Source organism: Ochotona princeps, chromosome 29, assembly GCF_030435755.1.
Source record: "Ochotona princeps isolate mOchPri1 chromosome 29, mOchPri1.hap1, whole genome shotgun sequence".
Taxonomy (NCBI): Eukaryota; Metazoa; Chordata; class Mammalia; order Lagomorpha; family Ochotonidae; genus Ochotona; species Ochotona princeps.
In genome coordinates this window covers 12,855,267-12,880,510 of record NC_080860.1, presented here as the reverse complement: position 1 = coordinate 12,880,510, position 25,244 = coordinate 12,855,267, and the positions used below count along the sequence as shown (strand labels likewise).

The 25,244-nt window shown below is 47.7% G+C and overlaps 1 protein-coding gene across 2 annotated transcripts in view; it reads right to left on the bottom strand.

Moving 5' to 3' along the window:
• The window catches only part of SGSM1 (small G protein signaling modulator 1), a 56,994-nt gene that overhangs the window by 891 nt on the left and 30,859 nt on the right, over positions 1-25,244 (bottom strand). For both annotated transcript variants that reach the window (XM_058656964.1, XM_058656965.1), the window contains 12 exons: positions 23,864-24,002; positions 23,362-23,426; positions 21,408-21,553; positions 17,730-17,858; positions 15,671-15,853; positions 14,491-14,559; positions 12,361-12,951; positions 9,475-9,599; positions 7,094-7,176; positions 5,734-5,843; positions 1,694-1,790; positions 573-740 (listed from right to left, as the gene is read on the bottom strand). In XM_058656964.1, the coding sequence (XP_058512947.1) occupies positions 573-740; positions 1,694-1,790; positions 5,734-5,843; positions 7,094-7,176; positions 9,475-9,599; positions 12,361-12,951; positions 14,491-14,559; positions 15,671-15,853; positions 17,730-17,858; positions 21,408-21,553; positions 23,362-23,426; positions 23,864-24,002 (1,905 nt within the window). The remainder of the gene's footprint in view (positions 1-572; positions 741-1,693; positions 1,791-5,733; positions 5,844-7,093; positions 7,177-9,474; positions 9,600-12,360; positions 12,952-14,490; positions 14,560-15,670; positions 15,854-17,729; positions 17,859-21,407; positions 21,554-23,361; positions 23,427-23,863; positions 24,003-25,244) is intronic.

Below are 25,244 nucleotides of genomic sequence, written 5' to 3'. Positions count from 1 at the left end.
GAGATCCTGGGAGTGGCGGGGGGTGAGAAGGGGGGGGGGGCGGAAAATCCAGGCCTCAATGTCTCCATCTGTGACATGGGGCCAGGCACAGTTGCCACTGCAGAAGGCTATTCGGGAGATCAACTGAGATGTTGCCAGTTCAGGAGGTGCAGACACACCTTCCACCCTTCCACAAGGGCACTGGTTCAAGTCCCCACTGCTCTGTTTCCAATCCCATCCCCTGCTAATGCACCTGGGAAAGCAGAACAAGATGAGTCTCCACCACTCACATGGGAGCCCAGGATGGGGTTTTTGGCTCCAGCCTGACCCAGCCCCAGCCATTGCAGCCATCTCAGGAGTGAACCAGCAGATGGAAGACCTCTCCCTCTCCAGTTCTCCCTTTTAAATAATAAATTAAATTTTTTTGTTTGTTTTAAGCGAAGCCACAGGGCTCCTGTTGTGCTGCAGCATGTCAAACCTCTAGCTAAACAACAGCATCCTAGATCAGAGCAAAGCCCCGGCCATCTCAAGAGCCCAGGATGGGATCCCCCAGAAGCCCATACCCCTGAGATGGGATCCCGGCTGTATAGTACCATTAAAGAACTTGATGATGTCCGTGAAGTCCATGTTGTTCTCCAGGATGATATCCCGGTAGACTTCCACCAGGGCCAGTGCGATGAACAGCACATAGTGGGCAGACGAGACATGCTTGGCTGCCCAGATGGTCTCCCAGACCGAGAAGACGTCATCATAGACCAGTTCTAAGGGTGGCGGGTTGGAGAGGGGAGGTGAGAGAAACAGAGAGGGACAGACAGATGGACGGATGAATGGAAAGAGTCAGGGGTGAGGTTCCTGGGGCTACCCTCCCTTGTGGAAATCCCCCTGGGACCACCCCTGGCTTCCACTGCCCTGGTGCAGTAGACAGAGTTCAGGCCAAGTGGCAAGAGATGTAGACTCAGTCACTGGGCCGCAAAAGCCCCAATTTACCCTACTAGTGGGGGTTAGGGTCCCTCTGGGTCTGACAACTGCAGATGGAGGTACTGAGTGTGTGGGGGCTTGAGTGACGTGGCTCTGCACCTGCCCTGTCCCTGCCTCCAGCCCAATCAACGTAGTTTGTATCCCAGCGCCATCCCTGAGCAGCAGGGAGCACTGGAGCTGGTTGTTTTTCTCATGTAGTGGGGCGAAGTGAGTGATGCTGACTGCTGTGAAGGAGCTATCAGCCTGGTGCGCCACACTGAATGACTGCCTCCAGACACTTTAGGTATCATAAACATCAATCAGATGCACACAAAGGCAAGGTGCTGTGGCACACATCACTTCTAAGTCCTTGTTGAAACACACAAACCATCCCCTCTCGAGGTCACTGGAATCCTTGGCCTCCGACAAGTAGCTTAATAGAATGGGAGGGAACTGGGCTTTGGAGGTGGAGAAGGTGGGCTTGGTCCTGGCTCTACTGCTATTCTTGGCTCTGAATCCAGTCATTTTCTAATTATTTCCCTCATCTGTAAAATGGGTATCTTAAGAGCATGTGCCGTGTAGTGTTGGTGCAAGATGAGGCAGGTGCACTAAGAGTTTGCACCCAATAGGTACACATGTGTTAGATTTATCTCTTGTCTTTGACCCAACACAACCTCAGCCTCAGTTCCTCAGTAGCTTCTCCCCTGAGGATCTGTGACAAAGAGGCAAGCAAAAGGCCTCCTTGTGAATTCTGTACCTCGCTTGAAGTCCAGGAGGAACCAGCGGTAGCAGAAGTAGAAGTGAGTGTAGTCCCCGTTCTGGTGCATCAGTTCAAACAGCTCAGAGTCCAGGATCTGTCAGAGGAAAGAAAGGGAGCATCTACTGCCTGGGAGAAGGCTGCCATAGTAAGGACACCCCGATCTCTGAGCCCCCAGATGAGTGAGAAAAACTGAGCAGAGGGGACAAATGCACATCTCTCCAAAGAAGCTGTACAGATGGCCATCAGTATTATTTGTTGGGCAAGTCAGAGTCTCCAGACATCTCTTTACACACACTAGGATGGTTAAAATCAAAGCCGAGAGTAGCAAGTGTTGGTGAGGATTTAGAGCAACTGGAGCCCTCGTTCGCTGCTCCTGAGGATGGATCATCATGCACCTGCTGCGGGAAACAATGGTGCAGCCTCTCATAGACTTCAACACAGAGTTCTCACCTGACTCAGCAGTACTACTCACATATCCACTCCAAGAGAAATGGAAACATGAGAAGACTGCACAAATGTGCCCTGTGGTGCTGTTTCTAACAGTTGATAACTGGAAACAACCAGATTGTCTACCCACAGAGGAACAGACACACAAAACTGGCATATCCACACAACAGAATATTACTGGGCAATATAAATTAATCAAGCTTTGATATGTATATGTGATAATGCAGATTTGCCTTGGAAACACAGGAGGGTGAAAGAAGCCAAACCTACAGAGACAGAAAGTAGTTTCCAAGGGCTGAGGGGAGAGAAGGGATGGGGGAGTATCTGTTGAGGGGTACAGAGCTGCGTTTGTGGGGGGCAATGAAAATATTGTGAAATCAGTGATGGTTGCACAACTCACAGATCACTCAATTTGCAAAATGCTAGACTGCCTGAATGTTATCTCATTAGAATTGTTTTGTGAAAACAAGCAGCAGCGACAGCTATCCCTTACTGCACTGGCAGGTGGGAAGAAAGCAGGTCTTAGGACACACACAAAGAAAGGCAAGGTGTGTATTGCCTGATTCTATGGAAAATGGGCACTTGCAATGGGTAAAACATATGAACAGGCAATACAGGGGGAAAGTAACCTATGTAAGCTATAGGAAAAGATAAAAAAGAAAGCAAGCCATTCAGTCACATTGTTTAATAAAACACAAAGTCACAATGGGATGTTCCGGTCAGATCTAAGAGATTGGTAAAAATGAAGTGTGGCATTGATGAAGTAAGAATGGAGTTTGCTGAAAACCACTAACCAAGGGGATTTCTTTTTTTTTTTTTAAGACGTGTTTTATTTTTTACTGGAAAGGCAGATATACAGAGAAAAAGAGATACAGAGAGAAAGTTCTTCTGTTTGTTGGTTCTCTCCTTAACTGGCTGCAACAGCCAGAGCTGAGCTCATCCAAAGCCAGGAGCCAGGAGCCTCTTCCGGGTCTCCCATGTAGGTACAGGGTCCCAAGGCTCTGGACCATCTTCCACTGCCTTTCCAGGCCACAAGCAGGGAGCTGGATGGGAAGTGGAGCAGCCAGGCTGTGAACCAGCACCCATATAGGTTCCCAGTGCATGCAAGACAAGGATCTAACCACTAGATGATCACACCAGGCCTCTCCAAGGGGATTTCAAAAGTTTAAGGAGGAGCCAGCATTGTGGCACAGCAGGTTAAGCCAATGCCTAAGGCACCAAATGCTGCTTTGACTCCTGACTGCTCAACTTCTTTTTTTTTCCTATGATTTATTCATTTATGTGAAAGTGAGTTACAGAGACAAAAGGAGACAGAGAGAAAGAGAGAGAGAGGAAGAGAGAGAAAGAGAGAGAGAGAGAGAGAGAGAGAGAGAATCTTTCACTCTCCAGATAGCCACAAGGACCATGGCTAAGCCAGGCTGAAGCCAGGAGCCAGAAGTATCATCTGGCTCTCCCATTTTGGGTGACAGGATCCCAAGCACTTGAGCCATTTCCAGCTACTTTTCCAGGGCATTAGCAGGGAACTAGACAAGAAGTGAAGTAGCCAGGACTAGGAGTGGTGCCCACATGGGATGCTGGTGTGGTAGGAGGCAGGCCCACGGGCTGTACCACCACACCAGTACTACTGCTCCACTTCTGGTCCAGCTCCCTGCTAATGCATCAGGGAAAGCAGCCGAAGATGATCCCATAGGGCAGACCCAAATGGAGCCCTAGGTTTCTGGTTTTAGCTGGCCCAGATCCATCCATTGCAGCCTTTTACCATTTGGGCGGGGGGGGGGGGGAGGTGAACCAGTGAACAGAATATCTCTCTCTCTCTCTCTCTCTCCATCTTTTAGAAAAGGTCATGGAGGATGAAGAAATATGCTTATTTTAGTGCAAAAAAAAAAGTAGATTCCAGTTTTTCCCTAACAAGGAAAACTTTCTGGCAATCTCTTGTGCATAGATTTCAAAATTCTTTGCACCAAAATAAGTCGAACCTTCAATTCCACTTGCCCACAAACCTCTTGAAGAGCTTCTGGACACTGCAGTTAAGCACAGGGTTCAATGCGACAATGGCACAGTTGATCCTGCCACGTCAAATGACCTGAAACTGCTCCTGCTCTCTGGTCCAGTTATGTCACTTCATGTACACATGAGAAGCTGTGCATGTGAATTTCAACACAGCACGGTTTGTAAAGGCCAAAAAGCAAAACAAAATAAAACTAGAAAAAAAAAAAAGCACAAAAACCAGGAACTCTAATCCTCCTGGAGCAAAACTAATTATACCCAAATGGATACAACATAAATATTCATCAGCAGATGCAAATGAGATACCACACAGTGGAGGAATGGATGAGATTACAAACCCTGATGCGGGACCAGGGGTCAAGACAAGCTGCAGGGGAATTCAGACTTTTGGGAACTATTTCTGTCAAGTAGGGGAGCTGGAGAAGTCAAATGATATGTTTTCAGGGACACATGCACATGGGTAATTAAAGGTTCATGGGAAACTAAAATTAAAAGATTTACTTTGGTGCAAACATCTTTGAAAATTGTGTATAATTTTTCCATAAGCTCTTTCCATGAACATTTTAAAGATCCCTCTTTTATGTAATAAAGGTTTTTTAATGCACTGTAATGATATAGCTCAAATTCTGGAAAGCAATTACTACTAAGAGGGTAAAAGTGGAGGAAATGCGACCACGGGAGGCAGACAAGAAGGCTGAAAATCTGTGGTTAATGTTTCATTTCATGAGCAGACAGTAATAGACACATGGGCGTTGGTTACATCGTTCTATATTTTACATTATTTTTTACTCCACCCAAAAGACTCCATATATATTTTTTAACACAGCTAACTTGATGACTGCTATAGCTCCTTTGCTGTGCACAGACAGTAACACATCCCCGGGTTAATACATTTCCATTCCTTCCACTTAAAGTGGTGAATGTTTCACTTCCCTGGGGAGGCAGAAATATTAACTCCAAGGGATGCTACTGAGCTGGCATCAGGTCAAGGCCTGGCGTTGTGGCATAGTGGGTACATCCATCACTTGTATCCCATACTGGAGTACCAGTATGAGTCCCAGTTGCTTGGCTTCTGATCCAACGCTCCGCTAATGTACCTGAAAAAGCAGTGAAATCTGGCCCAAATGCTTAGGGTCCTGCACTCACGTGGCAGATGCAGAAGAAATTCCTGGTTCCTGACTTCCTTCTGGCCCAGCCCTGGCTATTATAGCCATTTGGGGGAGTTAACCAACAGACAGAAGATAATGCACTCCCTCATATTCTCTCTCTCTCTCTCTCTCTCTGCCTTTCAAAATAAATAAACAAGCATAAAAACGTTTTTTGAAATCTAGAGAGCTAATACACTCTGAGAGGCACTGGCAGGCCACAGTAACTGTAGACATTTATTGGGAATCACATGAAAGGGAAAATGGCCCATTTTCTAGATGAAGAAACAAGACCCAAGGCCAAAGTTACACAGCTAGCAAACAGCAGGAACAGGATTCCCAGGCAGGCTGCCTCCACACCACGCTTGTTTTTCATGACCAAGCGGTACCTACTGCCTCCCACTGCACGCCAAAGCAGAACTAAAGGCAGGCGTGTACCTGGATCAGCGACCTCATGTTGGCAAAGTGTGTGTCCATGGCGCCTCCGTGCGGGAAGTTCTGGTTCATTCTCTTCATGAGCTCTGTGAAGCAGCTGAAGGCCAGGGCCTCTGTGAAAGCAGCACAGTTAGAGGGTGGTGCCCGAGGTCAGGTCACTGCCCAGCACCTTGGGAAACACCGGGGCAGTGCAGGGCCAAGGGTACTGCATCGCCAGGGAGCGCTGAGTCGGCCATACAAGTCTCTTTCAGCAGTGCTGAATCAGGAAACCAAAATTATACAAGTTGTTCCTTTTTAAAGGTCCCTCTTGGCCTCGCAGGCATCTGACACAACAGTCAAGGTTCCACTTGGGAGCCTGCATTCCCCATCAGAGTGCCGGTTCAAGTTCTGGCTCCTCTGCTTGTGCCCCAGCTTCTTGCTAACATACACCCTGGAAGGTGGCAGGGGACTGATGGCTGAAGGACTTGAGTCTCCGGCCACCCATGCGGGACACCTAGATCGAGTTCTGGGCTCCTGGTTTTGACCTGGCCAAACCCTGATTGTGTGAACATGTGGGGAGTGGAGCAGTAGATAACAGATCTCTCCCTCTGTCTCGGACTCCCTTTCAGATAAAATGAAAATCCTTAATATAAATCTATATAGGGATGGTGGTACAATAGGGTAAGCCATCATGAGTTGTTTCACATCCTAGGTGTTCTACCTCCAGTCCAGTTCCTGGATAATCCACCTGGGAAGGTGGCAGAAGATGGCCTATGTCCTTGGGCTCCTGCCACCCACATGGAAGCCCCAGACCCAGATGGAATGTCAGATCTTGGACTTCCGCCTGGCTCAGTCCTGCCCATTGTGGCCATTTGGGGAGTGAACCAGATGATGGAGCGATCAACTGAGATGACTGTATGGCTTTATTCCTGATTTTTTTTTTCATATGGTGAACCATCCTGATGTTTTTGTTACATCAAATCACCTTTGCTTTCTTAGGATAAATCCCCCATGGCCAGGGGTAAGGACCTTTATATATCTAGTTGGTGTCCGTATGTTGGTATTTTGGTGAAGATTTTCACATTTATTTTCACAGAGGATACAGGTCTGTAAGTTTTCTTGCAATGTCTTTGTGTGGTGTTGGTGTCAGGGCACCATGCAGGCCAGCACCCTTATTGGGGGCCTGGGCTCCCACAGTGAATAGAAATCACTCCCTCCTTGGCTGATGTTTGGCTGACAAAGGCCTGGCAGGGCATTCATGTTGGGCACTGTGGAACACAGGACTTCCGATTTCGCTAGGCTATTCACAGCTGGGTACTCTGAGCACCTGTCCTGTCCCAGGAACTACCCTGCCCCCTAGTGGAGAGGCAGGCCGCGCACTCACCGTCATCCAGGATGACCAGCAGCGGGGCCAGGAGGTCGCACATGCCCTGCACGTAGCCGATCTCAATGTGCTGCCAGATGTAGCTGCGAGAGAACAAGGGATCCAGAGATGGCACCCACAACCCTCCCCTTCCCAGCCCCACATCTGGTCTCCCCTTCCTCACCCAGACTGCTCCCTCAACCTCCTGCCTGCACCCCCAGTCTCAGCCTCACTCCCTGCAAGCAGCCATGGGAGAGGCAGCCATCAGGTCAATCTTTCAGAAGTACTGTTCACAGACTCCACCTCCAGGCCCCGAGAACTCCCCAGGCTCTCAGCCACCTGATGTGATGAGGTTCAACCCCCTTTATTGGGGTACACGGTATGCTTGGTGCCCCACACATCACCTTCACAACCTCACATGTGACTTAGTAGGATTGCTTTTTCTCTATTCACATGGAGGGACTTTGTACAAACACAGCACACATCACGTCTCTCTGTCTCTAGCCTGGCAGGTCCCTGTGACATTCTGATCTGCCCCTTGATTAGCGACAACTTGTATCTAATGAGCATTTGGCCCACAAGACATGCATTGCATCTTTTAATTTTCAAAGTAATCCCATAAGTTGCATCAGTGTCCCATTGCACAGATGAGGAGACTGAGGCTGCAAGAGATCAATGACATGCCCAAAATTGTATACCTTACAGAAGTAGTGTGGGAACCCAGGAGGCCTTGAAGGTATGTGATCTTGAACCTCTACGGTAAGTGGGCTCTTCAGCTTTCCTCAATTTTTAAGATTTAGTTATTTTTAGTTGAAACAGTTACAGAGAGAAAGAACGAGGGAGGGAGGAGGAAGGGGAGAGAGCCAGAGAGATGGAGATCTTCTGGTTCACTTCTCAAATGGCTGCAGTGTCTAAAGCTGAGCGGAACCAGAGCCAGGAGCCAGGAACTGGCCCCAGTTTTCCTTAATTCTGTCATACCACCTCTGTGAGGCCTTCCATGATGTCTCCCTGTGCACCTAAGCAAACACTGATGCATCTATCCTTCTCCCCTAGCCCACATTTTTTATTTCAGTACAGCATCTATCACACTTTGCTATAGTTAAGACACATGTTTAAACACATATGTACTTGAGGCTGGCATGGTGGCATGATAGATTAATCTTCCTTCTCTGGTGCTGGCATCCCATATGGGCACTGGTTCAAGTCCCAGCTGTTCCATTTCTAATCCAGCTCCCTGCTAATAGCTGGGAAAGCAGCAGAGGATGGGTCAAACCCTTGGGCTCCTGCACCCACATGGAAGACCTGGACGAAGCTCCTGGCCTTTGAGATCATCTCAGAAGTGAAACAGCACATGGAAGAGCTTTCTCTGTCCCAATTTCTCTCTGTAATTTAGTCTTTCTTTCAAGAAAAAGAAGTGAATCTTTTTATAGAAAATACATGTATTATGCAATATATTATATAATACACAATCGATTGGTTATTGGATTAAGATATACATGTGACTTTGGGGGACATTTACTAAACTGTCAGCAGTCACTAGTTCTGTGTCAGGGACACTGCTGAGTGGCCATGGAAAGAGAACTTTATCCTTCTGTATCATGATATTCTGATTTCCTAGATTGGTTTAGAGCATCAATAAGCAGGCAAAGGATTAATGTGTTATACCACTGCCATCAGCCCCAAGTGGGGGGTTACTTTCATATTTTAGAAACACCATTACACCAATTATATATATAATTACATATTATATATATATATATATATATATATATATATAATATATAATTGGGGCTAGGGTTCTAATGCAGTGGGTTAAGGTGCAGCTTGCATTCCATATCAGAAGGCTAGTTTGAATTCTGGCTGCTTCACTTCCAAGTTAGCTTTCTGCCACTGCATGGAGAAGCATGGAGAAGGGCAGTATCTGATGGTTCAAGTGTTTGGACCCCTGCCACCCAGATGGGAGACCCGGATGGAGATTCAGCCTCCTAGGCCTGGCCATTGTGGTCATTTGGAAAGTGAACCAGCGGATGGACAGCCGAAGAGACAAGGCTCAGCCCCTGTTGAGCTGGGGAGTTTTGAGCAGTGTGTGTTGGGGGGGTCCCATCTGGACCTCCACAGCCTCACCCACGAAAGGGAATGGCAGTTACCTCATAGGGTTGTTAGTGGACAATGAGATGATAGTACATGCTCAGGAAGGTGTCTGGTATACAGAAAGTGCTTACTAAATGTTTGATGCTATCGTTATTAACTGTGGGGTAGACTGAGATAAGATACCAGGTGGGCATCATGCCAACTGCAGAGACAGAAAGCAGTTACAGCCAGGCTCCCAGCAGCCCCTGCCTTGCCCATGCCCCTTGACCTTTTCCTCCTCCTCCCCTGCGGCTGTGCCCAGCCCCAGCCACCTGCACATGACGTTACGCAGCTTCTCCAGGTTGGCGGGCGTGAAGTACCAGTAGTTGCGATCGCATCTCTGCACGTCCTTCTCAATGCGGTGCAGGTTCACCGTGTACAGGTCCAGCAGTTCTGGCTGCAGCCCCCAGCAGCAGGGGACAGGGCAAAGAAGAAAAAGACCCCACTGAATTCCCCCACTGGGGAACGCCTCTCTGTCCCTCCCAGCCCCTTCTGCTTTCACTGACATGAACACCTGCCACTCGGAAGAGTGTTCCACTGTTTGCTCATTTCTAGGCTTCCTCTATGTTTCCTAGCAAAGCCTCTTTTACCATCTATGATGGAAAATCTTGCTTATTCCTTTACAAAATGAGACACTCCCATGAAGAGCATACAATTAACATTCCCATTTTATAAATAAGGAAACTGAGTCTCAGAGCTAAAAATGGAGCCAGGACAGTAATTCAGAACTGCTGAACTATCAAAACCACTTGAGCAGGACCCTCAGAGCATGCCTCACATCAGGGACCCTGGGATGGTTGGGACGCTGGGTGTGGCTTCTCCCCTTTTCTTCCTCCTTCCCCCCAGATACAGGAAGGGAAAAAAGAGATTGTGAAAACGGTGATCTCACCCACCTTCCAGCAACCCTTGACCATCATCACTCTTATCAACTATGCAAAAATCATAAAATTACAATAATTAATAAAAAAAGGAGCCAGTCCTCTTTCATGAACACTGAACACGGAGAAAGAAGAGAATTCCAGTTGTGGTAATGTGTTAGACTAGACACCTTAGCCCACAACTGTGATGAGACACTTTTGTGATACAGCCCAAGAAAAAAAGAGGCGTAAGGAATATTTAAGGATCAGATAATAATCTAGAGAGGCAAGAAAACAGAGAAGCTCCCTTTTCGCCTTGGGAGAAGCTATCAAATCAGGAAGCATTCACTTTTTTTTTTTTAAAGATTTATGTATTTGAAAAGAAGAGGGAAGGAGGGAGAGATGGAGACAGGAGAAACCAGGAGAGGGGGAGAAGAAGAGAGATAAGGAGGGGAGGAGACGGAGGGAAGAAGGAAAATCTTCCATCTGCTGGTTCACTTCCCAACAGCCACAACAGCTAGGTGTGTGTCAGGCCAAAGCCAGGGGCTAGGAACTGCACTGGGCCCAAAGATTTGGGTTAGCTTTCTCTGTTCAAGCAATTCAGTCTGCCACCCTCATGGGAGACCCAGATGGAGTTCCAAGGCTTTGTGCTTTGGTCTGGCTCAGTCCCTGGTTCTTGCAGGCATTGAGAGAATGAACACTGAGTAGAAGATCTCTCCCTCTCAAATAAATTATTAACCAAAGGAAACTGGCCAAGAACTCTTGGGTGTGGGTAAGCTGATGATAAACATACAGCAAACCAAGGGTATGTAACATGAGGGCAGGTGTCTGGTCCACATAGCAGTGAAGTTGCTACATGGGATGCCCTGGATCAGAGCACTCCTGATACAACGTCTGGCTCACGCACACCCCAGGAAGCAACAGGCAAAGGTTCAAGCAGTTCGATAAAGGAAGAGACACAAAAATCAAAACACATCTAGGGAGGAGAAGGGGTTTTTGCTAAGAAACAATAAACACTGCCCATGACATGACTCACACACTATAGCCAGGCATGCACTGAACAGGCATCTAGCCCAAAGAGTCTATGAGTATACAGGAAGGATGGGAATGGGACAATGTCACTTGCTTGGCAAGGGTTTGCAATGGAGGAGGAATTGGAAGCTAAAGCCTTCTCTTCCACTCCAGGGAGTTAACAGATAACTAACAGGTAACTAAAAACAAGACTGAAAAGCCGTGCCACAGTGTGTTAGCAACACAGGGGTCACAACTGACTCCTCTCTCGACAGAAAGTAAACCCAAGTTTGAGCGTTTCAGGGGAGGGATGGAGAAGGGACCTTCTGGGTTCTGCATGAAGCCTTATCTCCATGTCTGAACTCCTCAAACCTCAGGCTTGGATCTCTTTGATGGAAAATAACGAGTCCTTATCCAGAAGATGGATGAATGGGACCTGGTTCCAAAGATCCCTCTTTTCACCTTGGATTTAATGGGTCTGGACCTAAATACTTGGGTCATCATTCTCTGCTGAAGCAGTTAGGTTCCTGCCATCCACATGGGAGACCCAGAAAGGTGTCTTGGATTTGAAGTGAACTTGAACGCTTGGCGGACATTGCACCTGAGTCAACACCATTAAGGTCGCTTTCCATCAAGTGCTTCCTCCGTGCCAGCTGCACAGGACGTGGCCTTATGAATTCTGTGGGCAACTCTGGCAGGAAGGTGCTGCACAGAGAAACCAACAACCAGAAGCACAAAGAGATTCAGTGATGCTGAGATTCCACCCCAGGACTGTTCACATCAAGGTCAGGTTCTTGGACTCTTCACCCATTATCCCAAATGCTTGGGGGCAGACATGTATGGAATTATTTGGGGTGGTCTATTTGTATATTTACACAATGGCCCAGTTTGGGGATAGACCCAAGTCTATACTTGAAATTCTTCTATGCCTTGTATACATCTTATACATAAAGGTGAAGGCAATATCATGCTTAGAGCACCTGCTGTAAAAGTGACCGATCCCATGAGGTCAAGTATGGGAGTCTACTTGGGGCAGCATGCTGGCATTCAGCATGTTGAGGATTTTGGAGCATTTCTGGTTTCAGAGTTTTAGATTAGGGATGCTCAACCACTATCATCCTCTCTCCCAAGTGGGTCCTTGTTGGTGGAGAAAATGCTATGTACCAGGAGTCTCATTCTTGGGTTGCATTGTACTACTGAGGTCGGTGGCCCAGTCCCTGCCCTCCAGCCACCCCGTCCCTTGCAGGTGGAGGTAACACAACAGAGAGGAGGAGAGCCTAGGTGACTTACAGAGTAGGTGACGCCACTGGATGACACAGGGGAAGCTTCACTGTTGGCAGAAGTGGCCACGGCCAGCGAGGCCAGGGCAGGAAAAAGACTTTCCATCTCGGGCTCCTCGGACAGGTTGTCCTCGCTGTCTGCCCGGTTGTGCTTCTCTGCCTCGCTCACCTGCCAGCTCTCCATCATGGCACCATCCTTGTCAGGCAGGGCCACGTCTATGCTGCCAGAGATGGACATGAACTCGTCCATGCTCTCGTTGGCCAGAAGGTCGCTCTCCAGGCTGTCCTGCACAGCCAACTCCTCGCGGGGGGCCTCGTCCCGGGAAGTGGTGGCCTCGCTGCTCTGCCCGTCATCCATGCTGCTGTCCCCAGGGCGGAGTGCTGGGAGGACATTCCGCTGGGCATCCAAGACACTGTCCTCTGTGCTCAGGCTGGGCTCCGAGTGCTCCGAGAGGCCAGAGGAGAAGTTGTGGGAGGAAGGATGACCAGAGTCCGGGGAACAAGTGCCGTTCACCACGTTCCCATTGGGGATCTTGGGCTGTTTCTCCTCCAACCTGCCTTCTGCCTCCACCTGCTCCACCTCATCCACCGACTCAAACACCTGCAGACGAGCACACAAGGACAATGGACTAGGATGTTTATCCTGCTTAGGACAGCAAACTAAGTATCCAGCAGCCACGGTCAGTTTAAACATGGAACCTGCTGCATTCCTCAGAGAAGAGTGAGACAAGGCAAGTGGAAGCGAACAAGAGTCCTCTGCGAGTCCATGCACACATAGAATAATCCAGAATGAAACAACAAAAGGACTGAAGTGGGTACTGAGGAAGGTAGGCTGGGGACCTGAGATGGGAGTGTAGCCTTTTTATCGTACAAACTTACACCACATGAATGTAATTTTTTCAAGTAGAAAAAACACAAGTTAACATAAGGAAGGGACTGGGGGAAAAAAAAGCATACCATAGTCATGCAGTTGCTAAATGTGGTTCAGTTTGCAAAAGTAATTAGATATATATAAAATATGAGAAAAAATTATCTCGAGTACATTTGAAAGATTCATTTGCGGCTCCCTGTGTCCTTAAATCACTCTTATTACAGACACAGCCTGTGTCCCAAGTCTGTTAGAGGATTGCTCTTTGGTGTGATGATATTACCAACTTGATTTAGGATTAATTTCATGAGCTTCTATTTTAAAATTTCTTTTTTATTCTATTGACTTCAATTATAAATATATATATACATTTAATTTAATAGCTATAATATATAATAGAGATTCTTGACTCCAAAGTTAAAATGAGAAAATAAGACAAATTCTGAGAAAAGTAGCTTCTTTCTTTCTCCTTCCTGCCTTGGTAATTGTTCTAATTATCTCACCACTGTTTTCTTAGTTGCATAATGATACACCTGCTAATATTTCCTTTTTGTCCATAAAAGGACTCTATGTGCATTCTCTGCATTTTTCTTTAATACTGAAGGAGACTGAGTTTATCCTTAATAAAATGGGGAGCTGCCCAACAATAATTATAACAGCATTTATGCAGAAATTCTAAAAGCACCAACCCCTGCTAGATATTATCTACATATTCCCGTATCAGGGAGGGCAGGTTGGGGTTAGAGGATCAAAGCAGAATTTAATTTTCTCTGCAATCTCTGATTTTTTTTTTTTTACAGGGAGAACAGATTCCTGTACAGTTGGAGCTTCTTATCCACATGCACAGACTCACCCAATTGCAGATAAGAAATATCCAGGGGAATGAGTTTGTACTACACACACCCAGAGTTATTTTTTTTCCTGTCATTATTCCCTAAACAACATCATCCAGTAACCATTTATGTGGCCTTCACTTTGTGTAAACTAAAGTCCCTGGAAGTTAGTGCACAGGTTACAGGCAAACGCCTACACCATTTGGCACAACAGACATGAGCTTCATCTTTGATATCCTAGGGAGGGTTCTGGAACCAATCCCCTGTGGATAACAAGGGACAGTTGTATTACTCGAGTTGCTAAACAACAACAGTCCAGTCTCAAGGTTCATAGAAAAAAGCTAGAACACAACCCAGAAAGCAATTGGTTGATGATGGACATCTACCAGCTGGGAGGGAGGGGCATGGGTGGATGGGAAGGTGCCCCTGGGCAGGTCACCTGGGTGCTGCTGCTGGAGTCGCTCTGCAGGCGGATGTTCTGGTGGCCGGAACTGCAGCTCTGGGATGACTGTGGGAGAGAAGGGCAAGAGGGAGAGGCAGTGAGGCTGCAGGCTGGCCTGGCTCCTGAGGGGTGCTGGGCTGCGAGCCAGGAAGTCTGGCTCCAACTCTACTGCCACCCTGGACAAGTCCCGTCAAAGACTGTGCTTCTTATCTGTGGGCAGAGAGAAGGGGAACTCCACTCTGCTCCCCTGAATCTCCTCACTTTGCCCTCTGGGCTTCCAATCCCACCTACAGTGCCCCATTTCAAACTGCTCTGTATTGAAGACTGCTGGCTGATATTCTACTTCCACCCACCTGCTTGCACCTGTGGCTTGGTTTTGGTCCCACTCCCTCCTGCCCTGTCTTTGCTCACTCTGACACCAGGCTTGACTGAGAGGCTTTCTTTGGTCCAGGACTTCCAACTCACTTGACACAGCAGAGGCTTGGTGCTGGGGTGTTTCTGCTCTTAGCATATGCCCTCACCACAAGAACATGCCCAGGCTGGCCTGCTGGGCGGATACAGCAGGTGAAGCAGGAGTATATGACAGCAAACAGGTGAGAAAGCCCACTGAAGAGCAATAAAAACTTTTTCATTGATGGGTCACTGACGGCTGCCATCAAAGTGAGCCCCACCCAGCCAAGCTCAAGGAAGAGACACCGGTCAAGAGATTTAACTTGGAGCTGAGCTCCTGCTTAAGGATGTTAAACCAGAAGTTCTGGGAGAGCAGGCACATCTACCCTGACCGATGGAACATTCTGGACATTTCAAGGACACTCTTGACACCTAGCAGTGTCAGTAACTACTCAATAACCATTTGTTGAATCCCATTCGCTGCTTCAGATGTACTATCTTATCTGTGCTCCATGCAAATCTCATCTAGATGCATGATTATACCCATTGTACTGACAGAGACACTGAGGTTCAGAAGCAAAGACACTCACGGATTTTGAAAAAGCGTGACTCAAGTTGGAGCCCAGGTCTGATCCCCAAGTTATCCCTTCCTCAGAAAACCAACTAGGCTAGGAGTGAGACTGTCCCAGGGGTGCTGACGGCCAGCCCTTTCCATGCCTTGGCTGCTGGAGTAGGCCTGGCCTTCACCCCCCATCCACCCAGATCCCCTGGGTCAGCTGCCCATCACCTCGTTGCTGATGGTGGAGTCCCGGTGCATCATCCGGTGCAGGTGGCTGTCCAGGCTGGCCCCCGATGAGCATTTGGCCAGGGCAGCCGCGTGGGACTCCCGCTCCCTCTGCCGCACGATGGCCTCACAGCCCAGCCACTCAGACATAGTTTGTGCATAGCAGGCATGGATCTGCTCATCCACCTGCAGGGACACATGTTGAGGGGTGCTGGGAACTCTGTTCCCAGGGTGCTGGGAACTCTGGGGACAGCCAGCCCGCCTGGAAGATAGCATCTCTGACCCAAATCTCACCCTTGCGGCTATCCCCCACCAGGCTGACAGCACCTGCTGTGTGGAGAGAAAGCAACGGGCACAGGCGCTTTGTAATGTGGGCACTCAGGGCAGCTGGGGAGTGGCCTGAGTGGTGCCCTCCTATGCACTTCCCTAACATTCCCCCAAGTCCTGCAACATACCAACTCACACTGCCATCCTCGGCTGCCAGGATCCCTCACCATCCTCCTTCCTCCCAGCATCCTGCCAGTCCCAGGCCAGTCCCTCCTCCTCATGTACCTCTCAGCAGCCTCACTTCTCCTTGCTGCCCTTGCCTCTACCCCTCCCCCCCAATAACCTGTGCCCTCCTGCCTAACTCCTTGTATCCTCGTGGCCTCCCCTTCAGGCCTTTCCTCCTGCTGACCCTGCTTCCAGCAAGCCCTCCCTCACCCTCTTGGCCTGAAAACAATTCCTTTAGAGCAGCAGGTGCAATCAGCTCCTTGGTGGGAGGTGAAGGGGTAAGGGGGCTGCTCTGTCCAGCCTCCATCTCCTCTCTGGTTCTTATAAGTTTTTTTTTTTAGATTTTAATTTTTTATTAGAAAAGCAGATTTACAGAGAGGAGAGACAAGAGAGAAATATCTTCCATCTGTTGGTTCACTCCCCAAATAGCTGCAATGGCCAGAGCTGAACCCATCCAAAGCCAGGAGTCAGGAACTTCTTCCAGGTCTCCCATGTGGGTACAGGGTCCCAAGGCTTTGGGCTGTCCTCTACTGCTTTCCCAGGCCACAAGCAGGGAGCTGGATGGGAAGTGAAGCAGCCGGGACACGAACCAGCACCTATATGGGATCTGGTGGTTATAAGGCAAGGATTTAGCCACTAAGGCTATCATGCCGGGCCCCAAATGTACATTTTGTCAAACGAAAAACACAGGGGCCAACATTATGGTCTGATGGGGTAAGCTGATAACTTGCAACACCAGCTTCCATATGAGGGCTGGTTCGAGTCCTGGCTGCTCTACTTTTGACCCAGCTCCCTGCTGGTGTGTCTGGGAGGGCAGCGGGAAGATGGCCCTTACACCCACATGGGAGAACCGGATGAAGTTCTGTCTCCTGGGCTAGACCTGGCTATTGCAGACATCTAGGGAATGAGCCAGTGGATAGAAGCTCTGTCTCTTTCCCTCTCTCTGTAACTCTCTGAAAAACCTGGCAAACTAAATCTCATCAGAAAATTTCAAATTTAGTTTGAAAAAGACTACAGAAGATGAAAAGACACAGCTTAGTCCAGGGGAAATTTTTTACAAAGCACACATATGATTAAAAACTATTTGGCAGGGGGAAACATCTAGTCCTTGGACCAGATAAGACAGATGAAATCATTTGGTTTGATTCAATAAGCACAACCCCAGAGGGGACTTAAAATTCAACAAATATAAGGCAGGCTAATTAATCATTTTGCATAGCCCATGAATGATATTATATGTACCCAAGGAAATCTGAATCAGATCAGTATTTTGCACCAAGGCAATAATCCAGTTGTAACATTACACTATAGTTTTTGTTAAGGTGTGACCTTTGGGGAAAACTAGTAAACAATATATAACATCTCTCCACTACAACTGCATGCAAATCCATCCCGATTTCATTATCACACAGCTCACTGAAGGCCTTCCATATTTGTCTGGGCTATGTTTGCACTAGATAGCACTGAGATCCCTGTGTCCATCCGACATGAAGCCATAGCTCTGCCAGCCCCACGGCATCCAGCTCCTCATGTAGCTGAGGACGCCGCCAGCACAGAGCAGGTGACTGACCTCTTTCCTCTCGATTTCCGTCATCCCGAACTGGTAGTGGCCCAGCAGGAAGGGCCACACGGCCTTGCGGATGGCTGGCTGGATGCCCCCGTAGTAGATTAGGCGCAGCAGCTCCTGCTCCTCGTAACTCTGTGCAAGGCAAGAGGAAACACAGGGTTAGGTCAATGGAACAGCAGGGGAGGACCCGGTGGTCCAGCAGTCCTGCTTTGTGCCCTCAGTCCCCAGTGGGCCTGCAAGGAGTGACAAAGCCAGAAGCATTTACCATGGGCATTCATCGTGTTCTGAAAAGGAAAGAGCAAAACCCCCTCGACTTGCCACCTGTGGCAAGACATGCATCTCTCCTTGGGCTCACCCCATGGTGATTTATGGGACAGGATGCAGTGTAGACCACGTGACACAAGGTGCAGAGCACACGGATGCAGACATGTCTAGGGTGAATTCCCTTTGCGTAAATAGAAAGGTAGGCCCGTGTAATGATCAACATTTCTAATTAGTTTTTCAGTCAGTTTTTCACACTGCAGCTAGTAGAAGATATAATCCATTGTTTACTGACCTTGACTCTAAGAAAAACTTCCCCGAAGTTAACCACTCCGAAAGGAAGGTTTTCAGCTGCAGCTTCACCTACTAAGAACTTCTGTGCACACTGGGATATCACTTTGTCTGCTGCATTGCAGAATCGCTTTCATATAAGGAGTATAGAAAGACGCAGGGTGAACTTGAAGTCTTGAAACTTGATTACACTATAGCCCTCATCTATTCTCCTGAGCAACGGCGGTCTTTCTGTTTCCTACTTGTTGAACTCTTTATCCAGTGGAGGATTAGGCTTGTGGTTATGAAGTAAACTAAGAGTATGTCATCCAAAAATCAATCAGTCCAAGAGGCCCTAACTGCTTATACAGTCACACATCACTGACCATTGCAAGAGAACTTCGTGGGAAATGGAATTAAAAGATGAATGCACATTTTCAATAGCCTTCTTGAAATACCCTAATATGTGATGGTGGTCCCACATGGTTTTAGCATCCAATGATTGTGCAGTCATTGGCATTTCCGTAAACACTCTCTATGATGTTAGAACAAGGGTGAATTACCTGGGGATACAGTTCACAAGGTACCCCTATGGTTATGTGTATATGACTTTCTGTACTTAAGGAAAAACACCAAGGCTGCAGGAAGGCTTCTCTGAGGGGTGGTGGCAGCCCTAGTTCCTCTCACTTCCTTATCTGACATTCTGGTAGTTAATCAGCATTTCTTTTGTCCCTGTTGGAAATTGTTACAGCTTTGTCAGCATTGTTAAATATTCAGAGAACTGTTTGTGACAGAGGCTGTGAATTCTTCAAAACTACATATCCTTAGGCATGTGCAGAGGCTCAGTGGGTTAAGCTGCTGCCTGTAGCACCAGCATCCCACATGGGTGCCAGTTTGAGTCTTGGTTGCTCTGTTTCCAATGCAGCTCCCTGTTGATGTGCTTGGGAAAGCAGCATAGGATGGCCCATGTGCTCGGGTCTCTGAATCCATGTAGGAGACCCAGATGGAGATCCTGGCTCACGTACTTCCCTTGGCCTAACTCTGGTAATTATGGCCATTTGGGGAATGAATCAGCAGATGGAAGACCTTTCTCTGTGTGTTTCTCCTTCTAGCTCTGTAACTCTTTGAAACAAATAAATCTTTTAAAAAATTTTATAAATCCTCTTCTCCGAGAACCCATTGCTAGACTCCATCTCCCAGTATTTGTCACAGATGGGTTTATGGCCACGTGATGCATTCTGGCCAATGTGCTGTGACAGGAAGAGATGTAAGGCATTTCCAGGTCTGGGCCAGAGAGGAGCAGGTATGTTTCCTCTGCATTCTCTATTTCCCCTTCCACTGATCACAAACAGACAATAGTGCAAGACGACAGAACCACAGAACTGGAGGATTCAAACTTTTAGTGGACAGGGAAGATGCCCACTCAACTGACCCACCTGGGCATAGAAAGTGAAAAAGGAACACCTCTGGTGTCAGGCACCTGAGCCAGTAGGGATTACCTGGTAAGGGGGCTCCGTCTACTCAAGGACAACCACACAACTAAATGGGATGAAGACATGGCTACACAGCTTGAAAAAGGCTAAGATGAAGATTTTTTTTTTGGACAAATTTATCGTTTCAACACATCTGTTCATAGGTGATTGCATCCCACATTGGGAAGGTAATAAATCTATAGGGGGCTTTCAAAAAAACTAAGCCTTGGGCTCTACTCCCAGACATGCCAAATCAGAAAAGGTGGAGCCAAGCCCAGTATTTCAGAAGTACTCAGGAAACACACAGGCTGGCTGGGGATTACAAACACCACGCCTTATGAGAAAAACAGCTCAGCACAGCTGCACAAATCTTAAATTCTCACTGATCAATATTACTTCTAGGAATTCCCTCTCGAAATAAAAGTACCAGTAGGGGAAAGATCCTTTCTTCTACTATTTTTTTTAATAAAGAACAAAGGTGTCTATTATTAAGAGGAAGATCTGAAAAACACAGGAGCGATCAACATCAAAATGTGAACATTCAATATTTTACCTAAAGATCTGAAGATCATTTCTGATACCACTTTATCCAAGGCAGCATTACGGTCTGAATGTCACTCTGCTCTGGGTACCATGTGCTTGGCCACTTTGAACCATTTTGTGGCAGAAATAAACCAGTGGTTCTCAACACAGGTTCCACTTTCCACTAGCTGAGGGACCACCAGTGATGGTGTCTATGGCCAATTCATCTAGGGGACTGTCCCTTGTGCTCCCCCATGCGCTTCTGGTTTCTTAAGAGTGACAGGGCTCCAAGAAGCCATGTAGAATTCAGAAGACCATCTAACCGGAAGCTTCCCCAATCATCTGGAAAACATTTTTCAAACCCAAGTATCATCTTTGCAGAAAGCCTGATAAGAAAATTTCAGAGAATATTCAAGGAGTGACCCTCTCCAGGTATACTATGCAACAGCAGAACTCCAGGCCCCAAGATAGAGACAGCAGACAGTTTCGAACAGGGGTAGAGAAGGAGGGCCTGGGCCAGCTGCCTTGCATGCCCAGCCATTCTCATCACCCTAGCTGGTTTCGGCTGGCTGCAAAGTCATTCCTGGCAGAGCCCAGTTACGGCATTTGATCCGGGGTCAAGTATACCACTGGTACTTAATAATTGCTTATCAACTGTTTTATCCTGTACCCAAACAAACAGATGAATATCCCTTATCTGACATGTTTGGGACCAGCAGTATTTCCAATCAGCGATTTTTCCTTATTTTGGGATATTTGCCTATGCATAATGAGATATCTTGGGGTTGGGATCCAAGTCTAACATGAAATCCTTTATGTTTCATTTGCTCCTTACACATATAACCTGATATATTTTCCCTGTACTTGCCTTTTGACTGCAACCTGTCACCTGAGCTCAGGTGTGGGTTCAGATTGGTGCACAGAAAGCTCTGGCTTTTGGAACATTTGGGACTCTGGATTTTTCTCTTACGGCTGTTCAACCTGTATGTTTTTCATTTCCCTCATTCTCCACTCACACAGGTTAAAAAAAAAAAGACCAATTTCCAGGTGCAGAAGCCAAACATATCAACTCGAGCCCCTGAGCTGGTGAGTTTATTTCTCAGGTGACAAAGCAGACTCCCCTACAGTCTTGGTCCACAGGTAAACCAAGCCTTACTGTACTGTCCTGCAGGTACTGCTCCCAGATCCCAGCCGTCAGCCCCTGTCCAGCATCGCAAGGCAAATCTGGAGACACAATCATATGATTGACCAAGGCCGACAGGTGCGTCCTCACCGTGGACAGGTGTCTGCAGTAGGCCAGCCCTGGATGGGAAGGGAAGCAAGGTATTACTATCCACCATCCAGTACCTCTGGCCTTGCCTTCCCATCCTACTGAGCCCGCACAACCCAGAGAATCCTCATCAGCCCCATTTTCTAGGCAAAGAACATGAGCCTTAGAAGAGTGACATTGTTTGCTCACTTGCCTGCTTAAAAGCTATGTGAGCCGCAGCCTGGGACAGGATGGCACCAGCTTCATCTGGGACCAGCTTCATCTGGGTGGGACCAGCCAACACATGTAATCTACAGGCTGGTGGCAGAAAAGGGGCAGGAAGGGGGTAGGTAGGGATTCCTCAGGCTCACTATGCCTTAATCCCCTCAGGGAGAAAGAGACACAGATGGCTCCTATTTCAGTTTCAGCCATGTAAAGGCCTGGTGGGTCAGTCACTGGAACACACTGAAGGCACATAGCTAGCTCTCAGAGATTTGGGATGGTCATTGGGCACAGCGGTTAAAATACTGGTTGGGACACCTGGATTCCATATTGCAGTGCCTGGGCCTAAATGCCAGTGCAACTTCTGGTTCCAGCTTCCTCCTAATGTTCACCTTGGGAGACAGCAGGTGATGGCTTTAGAACCAGAGACCCTGTCACCCATGTGGGAGACCAAGACTGAGTTTCCAGCTCCTAGCTTGGCCTGGTTCAATCTTGCATGTTGCAGGTATCTGCGGGGCGGGGGGTAAACCAGCAGTTGGGTGTGTTCTCTCTGTCTCTCTGCCTTTCAAATCATAAATAAACCTGATACAAATATTTATAAGGCTAGTACTGCCCACTAAACGGAAGGAGTGACCCCAGTGTGCTGCTCTCATGAGCTCCATCAAGAGCTCCTGGAGAGCGGCGGGCATAGTAGAAGCACTCAGCATTTATTAGTGTGTGCTTTTAGCTGTGACCATGTCCCCTCCTTCTGGATTTCTCATTCCCAATTGTTACAGAGAACCCTGGATGACCTTCACTCTGGACTCACCCCATGCCAAAAACAGGATGATGATGATAATAATGATGTCACTAGCATTTAAGATAGCATATACCATATGCCACCAGGCTGTTGCTAGAACCTGCTTAACTAAACTCATGAAATTATCCCCATAGCCTTATGAAGCATACATTATCATTATCTCCATCTTCCAGATGAGGTAAACTGAGGCACACTGGGTCTATGTGTTGTCCAAGCCAATGCGGAGTTGGGGCTTGGCTCCAGGCTACCTGGCTCCAGAGTTGGGCTCTCAAGTCACTCCCAGGAGTGACCCACATCCCCAGCAGGTGACACTGCTCTGGAGGCACCTCAACACCCATTCCTCCTCCTCCAGGAAGGCCTTCCCTTGGATTCAACAAATACTTGCCCAGTGTCTGCACCACGCCAGATACATCAAACCCTGGAATGGGCAGGAAGAGAACAGGCAGACCCCTTATCCCAGTGCAACTCATGTTCTTCCTGCCTCCTCAGGCACTCAAGATGAGTCCTGTACTGCACAGGCCTACATGGGCGATAGGAAGACTTCTCTGCAAACTCTGAAAATGCACACATTTTAATCTACGCAATTTGGGCTACAAGGTTGGGAACAAAACATGCTAAGCGTGAACAGATCAGGGAAAAACAAACCCTTTGGAATCAGGCCAACCAGGGTCTGAGCCCCAGCACTGCTACTTGTCAGCTGCATAACCCAGGGCAAACAATTTTGCCTTGCTGTGCCCCATGTGTTGAATGGAGTCATCAGAATACCTACATGGTGGTGAAAGCAGGTACTCAATAAATGCTCCCCAGAGACCCCACTGGCAATGAAGGACTGATACGTACACCCATAGAAGGCTCTGGAAAGGATCTGGTATTTCATATTGTCACAGAGCAGTTTCAAAGGTGCCCTGTAGATGGAGAGAGAGGAAGACACTTAGAAGAGCTTTACACACAGCCCTGGTTTTTCTGGAGAGTAGCCAACTTGTTATCTGAAGACAGAAGAGTGGAATCAGCCAGTCACAGGGGGCTACAAAGACGACCACTATCAGTTCTTCCCACACAGCATCACCACCCTCTTCTTTTGCTGCAAATACCCACAATGAGACACAGAACACAGTAGAAAGCCTCTGAGGTTTTAGGACTGTGTGTTCCTGAAGAGCAATCATGTTTATCCTGACTGATGCAGGTGAGTAACCTCCAACAGCTTGAACTTGGCAAAGCAAGAATCTTACCTAGATCTGGTTAATTCCACAGACTATGCTAGTTAGGGCAAGACATGCCCCCCCCATTCCCAAATTTTGGTAAAGCCTCTCATCTCTTGCATTTACAGTTCCAGCTCTCCTACCTCTCATGGTTGCAGCCATTGGTTGAGCTACCATCGGCCGAGCCACTCTGTGAACAAGATGAGCAGGAGGACTTCCGAGGGCTGGGTTGCCATAGTGATGGCAGGTTATTTACAGAGACATCCATCAGATCCTGGGGGACTGTGGCATGGAAAAGGGACAGAGAAGAGTGCTGTGATGCTTATGTAGATCCCAGAGATCTCACCCCCAGGCAAGCGGCTCCCTTATCAGGCCAGCACAAGGATAGGGAAAGACCCTGAATGTCAGAGGAGGAAAGAGTGACCTCATAGTTGACCCAAGTCCTTGAGCCCATTTGATTCCAAGAAACCCACCACCGTGATCTCAGGGCCCAGAAGATGGAAGAGCTGATGGCAGCTGACAAGAGAGAATGAGAACATGGAAATCAGAGCCAAGAAAACAGGCCAAATCCCTGAGCAGGCAGCCAAGACTTGCCATGTTGTCACTGAGTTTTGTTCACAGGGCAGTGACAAGGAAAACAGGGGACTTGCAAGGTGCTTTTGAGGGAAGGCACATGGTTATGGCTCCCCAGACCTAACCCTCACAGAGAGTTCCTAATGGGAATATGGGAGGGAGACTGTCTAAATAGATGAGGCAGGGCACCGAAAGGAAGAAGACCCTGTGGATTCTTGGAGATCATTGGTGCTGTCCGTGGTTCTGATGGCCAAAACTGTTCAACTGAGCATATCTCAAACAGATCAGCAACTCCGGAGTCTTATTTGGGGACTGCTGAAAAGCCATCTGCACCTGCTGCATCCCTGGACCACAGAATGGAGACTTCCTGGATGTGATCTGGGGACACCTCCCTCAAAGTTGTGTTTTGAAAACAATTTTGACAGAGCAGCAATCCCCAAGAGTCCCTGATCTTGTAAATCTATTCATTAAGGGTTCCTGATAAGCTACTCCAAAGATTTTCCCTTGTTTTTAGCTTTCCCAGTTTTTTTAGAAAAACATTAGTATTTGCATGACTGCAAAATGGACAGAATGTTGATCTTATAATTTCTGTAGTCAAAGTCCTGGCCTGTTGGCAGCTCAAGAGAGATGCAAGAGGGCTCGGCAGCGTGGCCTAGTGGCTAAGGTCCTCGCCTTGATCCCATATGGCCACTGGTTCTAATCCCGGCAGCTCCACTTCCTCTCTGTCTCTCCTCCTCTCAGTATATCTGACTTTGTAATAAAAATAAAAATAAATCTTTAAAAAAAAAAGAGAGAGATGCAAGAGATTTGTTGGGCTCATAAGAAATATTTCCTATAAAAAGCTAAGTAGTAAACATTTATGGCTTGAGAGCCATTTTGTCTCCACCATAACTGCTCTATTCTATAGTCATGGTGCTGGTGCAAAAGTAGCCATATACAAAATATAAGCAG